This window comes from Ovis aries, chromosome 25 (assembly GCF_016772045.2).
Source record: "Ovis aries strain OAR_USU_Benz2616 breed Rambouillet chromosome 25, ARS-UI_Ramb_v3.0, whole genome shotgun sequence".
Taxonomy (NCBI): Eukaryota; Metazoa; Chordata; class Mammalia; order Artiodactyla; family Bovidae; genus Ovis; species Ovis aries.
Window position 1 is genome coordinate 34,035,414 of NC_056078.1, and position 11,363 is coordinate 34,046,776.

General features: G+C 54.5%; 1 protein-coding gene across 5 annotated transcripts in view; it reads left to right on the plus strand.

Moving 5' to 3' along the window:
* Positions 1-11,363, plus strand: part of ZMIZ1 (zinc finger MIZ-type containing 1) — a 190,026-nt gene that overhangs the window by 92,382 nt on the left and 86,281 nt on the right. For all 5 annotated transcript variants that reach the window (XM_060406366.1, XM_060406364.1, XM_027962408.3 and 2 more), the window contains one exon: positions 874-979. In XM_060406366.1, the coding sequence (XP_060262349.1) occupies positions 874-979 (106 nt within the window). The remainder of the gene's footprint in view (positions 1-873; positions 980-11,363) is intronic.

Sequence of the window (11,363 nt, forward strand, 5' to 3'; positions counted from 1 at the left end):
CACCCTGTCCCTCACTGCAGGGACCCCTGCCGGGACTGACCGGCCTCCCAGCCCCTTGCCTCTCCCCATTCCAGCACATGCTTCCAAGGTTCATGGGGAGACAGGTGGGACCTCCCTGTCTCACCTGAGATGTGCTTTCGCAGGTGCCTCCCCTGGCGGGGGGCCAGTGCTTGGCGCTGGCGATGGACCCCAGGCTGAGCGTGACGGCCCTGCAGTTTGGGGACTAGGGTCCGAGACGCTGCAGGGTGCTTGGCACGGAGCTGGCGATCACCAGGCGTGACTCTGGGGTATTCTTAGTAGTCCATTTGGGCAGCTCCAAGTTGGAGCTCCAGGGAGGTGGTGAGTCCTACTTCTGTGCCTCTCTCCAGATGTAGGCTGACTCAGGAGAAGATGATGCTGCTGGGTGGGGACTCTTCTTGCAGTAGCGAGAGTGGCGAGTATCCTGTGGTGGTCGGCGCTGGGGCTTAGTGAGGGATGGGGGAGGGGTGGCGGGCATGGGAGACTTCCTGGGGGTTGGAGATTTGGGGCGATGGAGCCTGGCCGTGGGCCATGCCAATCATGGTGGCACAGCATCGCCTGCCAACTCCCAGAATGAGGCCAAATTTGGGCCCTTGAAAGAGCAGGTCCTGGGCTTCGGGGTCAGGCCCACCTCGAGGGCAAAGCCTGGGATCCCAAGGCCTGGCATGGGAGAGGTGCTTATCAGTGTTTGCTGAGCGACAGAACAAGACACTTTGAGTCCCAGTTCTGCCTAATGTTGAGGACCTGCCTTAGTGTTCCCACCTCACCTGTGAAAGGGTGCATCCATCACTCTGGGTTCAGAGGCCTGGCATGGACAGTGACTCACCCCACCCTTCTTCCCCATCTTGCTGGCAGGTGGTCAGTCGGGTGGCAGCTCAGCAAGGATTCGACCTGGACCTCGGCTACCGACTGCTGGCTGTGTGTGCCGCGAACCGAGACAAGTTCACTCCGAAGTCTGCCGGTAGGTGACAGCTGGGGGCTCCACGGTGTCATCGGGAGGCAGGCTGGGCAGTGGACTCGAACCCAGGGCTATCACCACCCCTGTCGGCTGGTGCCTCGGTTTGTTCAGGTGTGGTGTGAGCCTCCAAGGAGCAGCAGCTCACCTGGCCCACAGGTAGGGCCTCTCCCTCATCTCAGGGCCAGAAGGGGTCCAGGGCACACCACACCCCCCTACAATGGGCTAAAGGAAGATGCTTATCATCTTATTCCATCACCACAGTGACCCTTTGGTGCTAGCCCTATGGTCATCCCCATTTTACAGTCTAGCAAACTGAGGCTCAGAGAAGCTGGAGAGATTTCCCAGGTCACACAGCTAAGAAGCGGCAGAGCTGAGATTTAAATCCAGGCCTCTACTCCAGAGTCAGCACCCTTAACTCTGAGGCTCTGCTGCATTCATTCAGAATTTTTTATTGACTCAGTACTTTCAGGGCCCTAAAAGTTTGTTCTGAGTAGTATTCTCCGTCAGCACTCCATCATCACGTGGGACCTCTGACCCCTTAGTAAACAGAGGCCACAGAAGGTGCCTGGCAGCATTCTCTCTGCAAGGGCTTTAAGCACACCAAGGATGCAGCTTTACCTGCCCCTCCATCTTCATTACCTCGCTTAAAAGCAGGGGATGCTGCGTAAGCTTTTATTCGAACAGACCTGGACCTCCCAGCCTTATCACTTGCTCAGCATGTGACCTCTGAGCCTCAGTTTATCTCCTCGGGAAGGCAGGAGTGACAACGCGACCTACCGTGCTGGGGTCAGTGCCGAGCAGTGTCTAGATGTGGTTAACACTCTTTATAGAGTCTGAACAATTCACTGAAAAAGAACAAAAGTCAGTTATTTCCTCTGTATAACAATAAAACAGACGTTTTCTCTGAATTCGTCCAACAGTTCTTTGGAGTATTTGTAGAAACAGCGTAATGCAGATGTTTAAAGGACATTTCATGATAGGTTTTCATCAGTCTGCACAGCCCACAGTCCCTTGAACAAGGGTTTGTGCTTTACTCTATGTTTATGATGGTCCATGCACATGTGGTGGTGAAGGTCTCGTTAGCCAATAGCTGCTCTGCGATCCCTGACCCGCCAGCCTGTGTTGGGAATGTCACTAGTGTATTGAACTGTTTGCCAGACAACAGTCTTGGAATCTCATGAGTGACGTCTGTTCCTGATGAAATCTGCAATTTTAATAATAACTTAAGTCAATACAATTTTGACAGGGGAAAAATTGCTACTTATCCAAGAAGCGTATACATCCGTATTGCTCTTGAGCACTGGCTCTTTGCAGGCGCCTGACTGGGGCTGGGTTGTGCCGAGGAGGAAAACAGATGTGGTCTCTGCTAGGGAAACGTACTGTCCAGAGCAGAGATCAGCAAACTTTCTCTGTGAAGGACCAGCTCTTAAATAGTTTAGGCCTTGCAGGCAGAGCACAAAAGCAACTGTAGACAATATGTAAACAAATAAGTGTGGCTAGTTCCAAGAAAATCTTATTTATAAAAGTGGGTAATAGCAGGGTTTCCTGATGCCTGGTCTAGAGGGAGAGAAAATCATGGGATCAGATAATCACGGCTGTTTGCTGTACACTAGAAAGTAACACTGCATTGTAAATCAGCTGTGTGCTGTGCTTAGTTGCTCAGTCATGTCCTATTCTTTGCGACCCCATGGACTGTAGCCCACCAGGCTTCTCTGTCCATGGGGAGTCTCCAGGCAAGAATACTGGAGTGGGTTGCCATGCCCTCCTCCAGAGGATCTCCCCAACCCAGGGATCGAACCCAGGTCTCCCACATTGCAGGAGGATTCTTTACTGTCTGAGCCACCAGGGAAGCCCAAGAATACTGTAGTGGGTAGCCTATCCCTTCTCCAGGGGATCTTCCCGACCCCCTCTTTACCAACTGAGCTACCAGGGAAGCCCAAAACTTCAATTAAAAAGAAAAAAAGACATGCAAAAAAATCATAGCTCTGTGTGTGTGTGCGCGTGCGTGTAAATTCAAGCTGTGATAAGTGCTATGAAGGAATGTCTCGGGGATGTTATGAGACAATTTGGAAGTAGGGACGTCCTCCCGGGACCTGAAGGTCAAGTCGGAGTTGAGCAGGTGAAGAAAAGGAGGAAGAGCTACCCAGGCAAAGGGAGCAACCAGGCTTATGCAAAGGCCCTGCAGTAGAAGCCAGCATGACTTTTCGGCAGAACTGAAAGGAGGCCAGTGGTTCCACAGCCCAGAGGCAGAAGTCAGAGGCAGTTAAACACACAGGGCCTGTCTGGGGGTTGTCCTAAGACTAAAGGGAACATGGCTACATTTTCATTTTGCAAAGATGGCTCCAGCTTTTCAAAGAACAGATTGCACAGGGGAGGCTTGTGTGGATGGAAGGAGCCAGATGGCAGATTGCTGGGGTGTCAGGGTGCAGATGATGGTGGCTGGGCCAGGAAGGTCCCACCTCCTTCGGAGTAGAGTGGAGACAAAGGGATGACTCCAGGGGACGTGCAGAAGCAAAACAGAGACAGGGTTTGGGAAGAAAACTAGGAGGATGGGCTGCTCCAGAAACCCCAGCTGCTCCCGAGGCCACCATGTTGCCCCTCCCTCAAGGGCCTCTCACCACCCTGCCAGTACATTCTGGGGCTTTCCCTGATTTTGCTTCAGTGCCCACCTCTATGAGATACTGGGTATTGTCTACATTTACAGAGGAGGAATCTGAAGCTCAGCGAGGTCTTGTGACTTGCCGGCTGTTACACAGCTCGTAAGTCATAGGGCGGGGACTTAAAGTCGTGGCCTCCTAACTCAGACCTAAAGCTCTGCCCCCTGCATCGCAGCTGACTCTGAAGCTGGCTGGGGACGGAAATTTAGGAGGCCTCTGTCCCCCTGGACCAGGATCTGAGAAGCTCCTCCACTTGGGATAGCCCTTTGCTTCCCTCAGGTCTCTCTAGCGAGGCCCTGCCTGTCTCTCAGTGGTATTTCCAACATTCCTGCTGCTCCTGAGACAAGGGCTTTCTCCCTGTGTTGTGATATGTGTGTGTGCACGTGTGTGTGTGTGTGTGGTGGTGGTGAACGTGTGTGTGCGCGTGTGTCTCCCCCTCCCCCACCCCTCTCTGCCTCCGCCCCCCCTCTCCAGCTCCCTCCCCCTATCTGTCTCTCTTGTCAGGAGGCCAGGCTGGGGCCAGAGGGCCGGTGGGATGAGCTCATGCAAAGGAGCAGAGCGGTGCTTTGTCAGGAGAGATGGCGGTGCGCTGGGTGTGTGGGCTCTGGAACACGAGCTCGGGCCTGGGGGCAGTGCTGTGCGTGCGTGCATGTCTGTGTGAGTGTGTGAGAGAGAGAGAGACAGAGACGGAGCGTGAGCGCAGAGCAGACACTGCAGCAAACCGCCAAGTCAGGCGTCTCCACGTGGGCCCCTCTGATACCCAGCCCCCAGCTCTTTGTTCTGGTGCAGCCTTTAGCCTGTGTGCTCGCACACGGAAGCACGCGCACACGCACACACAGGGCAGCGTCCTCCTCCTTGGGAAGGTCCTTGGGGGCCAGGGGCCCCCCTGCCTCAATCCAGAAGGTCACCTGCCTTGCACCTCCCCTTGTTCCCCCTCCTTGACCACAGCAGGCCCACCCTGCTCCCCAGGTTGCTGCGTGCCAGCTCTCAGCAATTTGGCAGGCAGTGCTGAAATGTCAACCTCCCTGGCTCCGAGAGGCCCACGTCTGCTGGCTATGTAGGCACCAGGCTCCAGGCAGTCGCCATGTCCAAAGTCCCCAAGAGCCCTCCGTGTGCCTCTGCCATTGTCCTTGAATGACTCAGTCCCCTGAGCTGACCCCTTTGAGCAGCCCGGTGGCATGTGAAAATAATAGAATAGGGAATGTCAGAACCCACGGGATGGGGAGCCCAAGGCCCAGAGAAAGGGGGACCTGCCCCAGGTCACAGCAAGGCGGGGTGGAGCCCAGACAAAAGCCTCAGGTGCCCACTGCCCGTCCTCACACCCCTCCTGCCTCCCTGGGCTCCTGCCTGAGAGGTGAGAGGCACGAGGTTGCTGGCAGAGTGGAAGATGTGAAGAGAGCAGCAGGTCTGGGGGTGCCAGGGTATCCCGGGGGCATCCTGGGAGAGGCAGCCAACAGGCATTTTGAGCAGGGACCAGAGAGCCCTGGAGAGAGGTCAGGGCTGGAGAAGGCAGCCCCCGAAATCCCCCAGGAAGGGGGGCCAGACTTCTTAGGGACAAGCGGAGGGAGTTGTCAGTCACGCGCCTGTGGGCTGGATGTGACCTGCAAACAGCTGAGATCCGACTGTTCGGAGGTTTTTAAAAATGCATATTAGCTGCCAGCATTCACTCTTTGCGAGACTGTACGGTCCAGTCAAATGCCTGGCTTCCTTTGAATGGCAACCTTGTCTCCCAACCTGCCACGGACTGGGTGGAGGCTGACCCCTGGAGAAGGTGCTGAGCTTCCTCCATGTCTCACACCCCAAGCATTTCCTGAATTTGGAAACCTGCTGGGCCCTGTGGACATGTGTGTTTCTTACCTCTGTCCTCTCACACACACCCTCTCATCCCAGCGCTGCAGCCTGAGCCCCAGGCCCAGGGGTGGTGACCCAGGCAGAGTGGATCACTTGCTCTGTGTCGACAAACATCTGCCTGGTCTGGTTTCTCCAGTGCACTGACAGCCCCCAGAGGGGCGGCCAGCAGACCGCGGGAGGGGGCTGAGGCTGGCCCTGGGCCCCCGGCCAGGCTGCGAGGGGAAGAATCAGGAATGCGGTGGGGCCCCGGCCCTGCCCCTACCAGTCTGTGGCCTGTGATCTGCTCAGGAGAGGCTCAGGAGAAGCTTGGGCCTCCCTCGAAACCCTCAGTCCCAGGGGATTTCTGCAGCTCAGAGACAGACCCCAGCCCTGGAGGGGGGCAATGGCAAGCGTCCCACCCCCGTTGGACAGCTGGGATGGGACACAGGCTTCAGAGGCCAGCCAGGTCATTTCACCACGTCCACCCAAGACTCTTTAAGCAGAAAGCTTGTCATAAACCATTTTCCTCTGTCACTGAAGACATTCCTTCTTGCTCCCACCTGACTGAATGGGGTGGGGGTGAGAGGGTGGAACTCTCAGATCCCCACAGTGGTGGTCACATTCCTGGCCTCTCTTGGCATCCCAGCTCCTATCTGTACCTTCACGCCTTTCCCGTGGCCTCTCTCCACCCCCTCTGCCTCTGCCCACCCCAGAGCATGCAGCCGCCTTCCCGTCACCAGCACCAGAGAGGACAAATGGCCCCATTCAGGGACACCCTGCCAGATCTGTCTAAGACAAAGCTGTGCGCAGCTCTGCGTGAAAAACGGCTTGCAGCCGCCCAGCGAGCGGGCGGGATTGGTGGGTGCAAATTGCAGGGGATTTGTGAACGCTTGCTGGCTGCCCCCGGAGACAGCGGGCAGGCGGGCCCTTGCCCTTGAAATGCCAGGCCGCCAGGCTGGGCGCCTCGTCAAGGCCAGGGACAGACTTCCTCCTGGACACCAGCCCCCACCCCCACATCTGAGCTCAGCAGAGCTGGGCTGTGGGGGAGGGACTTGGCTTCCTTCCTCCTGCTCAGCCGCCTCTGCACTCCAGGTCAGGTCCTGCTCAGGAAAGGGCTCTGGATTTCATCACCCAGCCCCTGGGAACCGACTTGCAGTCAGCTCTGTTTAAAGGACAGAACCTGTTTATCACTCTCGTCTTCCGTTGGGTCACTGCTGTGGGAGAGGCCACGGGGCCCTCTTATCAGCACACCCATTTTGTAGAGGAGGAAACTGAGGCTCTAACAGGGAAGAGACAGAGCAGTTATCTGAATTCCAGGGCTGAAGCAGGACCTCCAGATGGAGCAGTGTCCCCCTTCTGAGTAACCCTCCAGGGAAGGGTAGTACCTCCAGGGGATATGTGCCCCTTCTAAGTAACCCGGAATGAGCAGGTGGGATAAGTCGTCCTGGGCTGGTGGCCCTGGGCTCCCCCCCATTCCCCAGCTCCCCGAGGGCTGAGGCCTGGGATCCAGTGGCCTCACTCTGCTCTTGGGGAAAAAGAACCAGGGATGGGGGTGGTGGCAGAGCCCACGTGACCAAGGGTTTGTGGACGCAGCGTTCCCAGGCTGAGAAATTGGGGGAGGGGTGTGTGATGGTCCCTGGGGTGACCGGAGTGAACGAGGAGGAGGGCAGTGCCACAGAAGAATGAGAGAGGGCAGATTTGGAAATAGCTTCAAGGCCCAGGGAAAAGGGAACTATTTCAGTGGCCACTCTGCAGCCTTGAAAAGTGAGGTCCCTTAAGAATGATTACTGTACGTATGGAAATGCTTATGACATAATATTAATTTTTTTAGAAGGTAACAAAATGTCATGCTCAGTAAGACCTCAACTAGGTGCAGAAACAAAATATACATTTGGTTAGGCACAGGAAACAGGAAACAGAAGGGAATATACCAAAATGTCAACTTAGGAATCAGGAATCTATCTGGATGGGGGAAGGTCCTCAACTTTGTTTCCCATATTTTCTGCAGGGAGCATGGATTCTGCTGTTAGCAGAAGCCTCCGGGGTGGTTGTGGGTTTCTCTGGAGTTTGGCTGGAGTTGGCAGGGGTGAGGGGAGGGGAGAGCACCCTGGTCTCTAGGTTGGCTCAGCAGTTTCCCCAGCACGGCCCACTCTGGTTCCCTGAGGGCCCCGGGGGCAGGCCCCTGCTTGTAGGGGAGGCTATTCTTCCTGCCTCCCTCTCTTCTCAGGATTAGCTCATTGCTGGCTCTCCACAGAGCCGGGGTGTGCTAGGATACAGCTGCTGGAAATCTGTTTTCCAGGCCTGTCCGGAGAGGGTCGGGGGATAAGGGCATCAGCTCACCTCAGGGCTGCCTAGGGGCTGGGACCCCAACATGTCAGGCAAAACGCTCTCAAGAGAGGACTGCTTATCTTACCTGGATCCTCTCGGCTCCAGTCCAGAACCCCAGCCGGGACTCCACGCTCAGGATTGGACCGCGTGATGGGGACGGGGGTCTGTGACGTGATGGGGGAAGGAAAGGCTGCTGGAGGTGTCTCAGTCCTGTGATGTGTGTCTGAGTCTGGGTTCCCCCAGGTGCAGACCCCGCCATGAAGTTTCCAGTGCAAGCGATTTATTTAGGAAGAGCCCAGAAAACACAAGTAGAGAAGCAGAGAAATGAGATGGGGAAGGGAATGATGTGATTGAAAAAATGTGATGGGAAAAGTGCCATACCTGGTACGGGGAGCTCCTGGAGATGGAGTAGAATGCACCCCTCAGTCAGCCTGAGAAGCCAGAACGAGGATGTTTCTCCAACATCTGGCACCTGTTACTGGCTGGGGTCTCCTTGGGGTCAGGGCGGATGGATGTACCCTCCAGTACATGCCTTGGCAGAGATGCCCGGCAGAGCCGCAGTGCCCGTGGTCACCCGGGGGTGCGCGGTGAGGCGTCCACACCACCAGCAACAAGCCCCTGGCCCCCTTTCCATCACCTGCGTCTCACCCTCATCTTACCCTGCCGTGTTCCAGTCCCACTCACACTCTGATGGTATGCTTCATGCGGTTGCTTACTTATTTTGACTTCAAGATGGGAATTTGAAAAGAAAACATTCTTCTCTCTATTGCCACCTTATCTGGCAAACCAGCCTCTCTGGCCATATTTAGATGCTAACTGTCCACGTAAAGACAGTAGAGAGTGGACCCTGCGTCTAGGTAGAGCTCCAGGTGCCTACCCCATGGTAGAGTCTGGGCCAGCTCTCTGCCAGTTAAAAATGGAGCCTGGGATTCAGAAAAGTGATGCTCTCCTCCCTGAACTAGCAACATCCCCCAAATGGGAAGGGAGCCGATGTAGCAATGGTTTTCTCATCTGGTCCCGTGATCACCTTAAGCCATCTCGGGGGCTGCCTCCCCAGTCCACACTTCAGGGTCCTCCTGACAAAGAAGACAGCCCCTGAACAAGGCCGTGGGGGTCTGGGGGCCACCTTCCATCTCCGCCTCCCCTGGGCAGGCCATGCTCCCCCACCTTCAGCATCCATTTCTTCCACAGTCTTGTGCATCCAGACCATTTCTCTACCTTCACGCTACAGGAACAATGATGAGGTCAAGGGCGTGGGAATGCCTCTCAAAATAAAAAAATACTCAACAGAAATGTTCAGGGCAAGGAACGATAAGCCGTCCTGTGCCAGGCCCACTCCGTGCCAAGCACGGGGGCTACACACACATATAAATGCACCCCACACAGTCCCTGCTCTTGGGGTTTGAAATCAATGCTCCCTTTCTGAGGGTGAGAAATGACAGTTATCCTACACACAGACACAGTCCTTTTCACGGCCTTCCTTGTCCAGCCCTGTGAGGTCCCCGAGACAGGCTCAAAAGTGAAAAGTGAAAGTGTTCATCGCTAAGTCGCGTCCAACTCTTTGCGACCCCATGGACTATAGCCCGCCAGGCTCCTCTGTCCGTGGGATTTTCCAGGCAAGAATACTGGAGTGGGTTGCCATTCCCTTCTCCAGGGAATCTCCCTGACTCAGGGCTTGAACCCAGGTCTCCCACATTGCAGGCACAGATTCTTAACCATCTGAGCCACCAGGGAAGCCCAAGGCAGGCTTATTCCCATTTAAAGAGAAGGAGTCTGAGGCTCTGAGGGGTAGGAAGGTGGTAAGTGGAGCCAGAGCTGTGGCTATCTCTGCTTCTCTGCTGGTGTCCCCAAGGAGGCACATGGTCTCTGGAGAGAGGCAGGACCACAGGGTTATCACCCTTCAGGCACCAAGGTATCACCACCTTCCAGCCACCGCCCAGCCTTCCACCACCCCGACCAAAGGTGCATCTGGGACAGAGGTCCTGCCGAAACAGTCTCCACCACCCCTCCCCAGGGTGCCCTGAGGATGGCATGGCTGCCCTAGAAGTTAATAAAGCCACGGGCAGCAATTAATTCTGCAGAGAAAAGAGCCAGGTAAGAGGATTAAGGAAGCCAGAGCTTTGGTTTTAAGATGGAGCTTAGCTTTCTCACCCCCAGAGGAAGGATTTCAGGGGATTCAAGGGTGTGAGAGTGAAATGGAGCAGGGACTTGGCAGAAAGTGGGCGAGGTGGTTATGGTACTTTTAAGGCATGCATTGCAAGCCATGGCCTTGTAAATACTTTCTGAGTTAGACAGACGGACAGGAATTAACAGCAGTGCAGGTATCATCAGCCTTGCTTCTTTAGACTCACAGAGTCCAGGGCAGGGCAGCTGGCTTAGGAAAAGCATCTGATTTATAGCCCCTTTCAATCATGATGATAGCAACTATCTTCTCAGCATTTTCCCAGTACCAGGCCCTGAATGCAAAATCTACAATGATCCCAGACCCATCTCTGCCCCCATTTTATAGATGAGCAAGCTGGGGTTTAGGAAGATTGAGCAATTTGACCAAGGTCAGAATTGTAATTCAAACAAGAATACCTAGCCCTGAAGTCATCAGCTGCCCTCTCCTCTCTATGTGCAGGTTGAAATGAAATGCTGGGAAGGACAGGGTAATGACTCAAGAGAGCTTGTCAAGATCACCTGAACTATGTGCAGGTGGAAATATTAAGTATTTGACAATGATTTGTCCTTGTTGGTGTGTTAAACACCTTCGCATCTTTGAGCTCACTCAATACTCACGGTCTCGTGAATGGTAAAGAGCAGAGGGCCTCACACTCAGTAAACATGCAGTACATGTCAAATGTTGTTAGCGTGGTTTCCTGGTTGGCCCCAATTCCACACGTCTTTATTTCCAGAAACTATTCAGCTATTACACGAATGGAGTAGTAGTTAAAAGCATGGACTCTGCAATAGCATGTCTGGTTGTGAAAACCACCCGGACCTCCACTCACCAGCTGTGTGACCTTGGAAAAGTCACGTAAGCTCTCTGTGCCAAGCTTGCCTCACTTGATAAAAGGGGACACTAATAATGCCTACATCATAGGTGTTACGTGAAGACATGTATAGTATATGTATATGAATAGTGCTGAGAAAGAGGCCTGGCATATACTCAGTGTGTGTGCTCAGGCATGTCTGACTCTTTGCGACCCCATGGACTGTAGCCCACCAGGCTCCTGTCCATGGGATTTTTCAGGCAAGAATATTAGAGTGGGTTGCCATTTCCTTCTCCAGGATGACTTTCCCAGCCCATGGATCGAACCCACGTCTCCTGCATTGCAGGAAGATTTTTTACCACTCAGCCATCGGGAAAGTTTCAAGTGCTATATACATGTTAGCAATCTTATTCCAACGCGTTGGCATTCAGACTTTCTTAGGATGCCTCACATACCTGGAGGTAGCCTAAAGCCCTGTGCCTGACCGTGTGTTGTAGTTTCGGGTCTGGAAAATAGGGAACCTCTACTTAGATAGGGCCAAAGTCAATGCCAACTGCACCCACCTCCAAGTTGGTAGATAGAGGGTGTTGTTTAGTC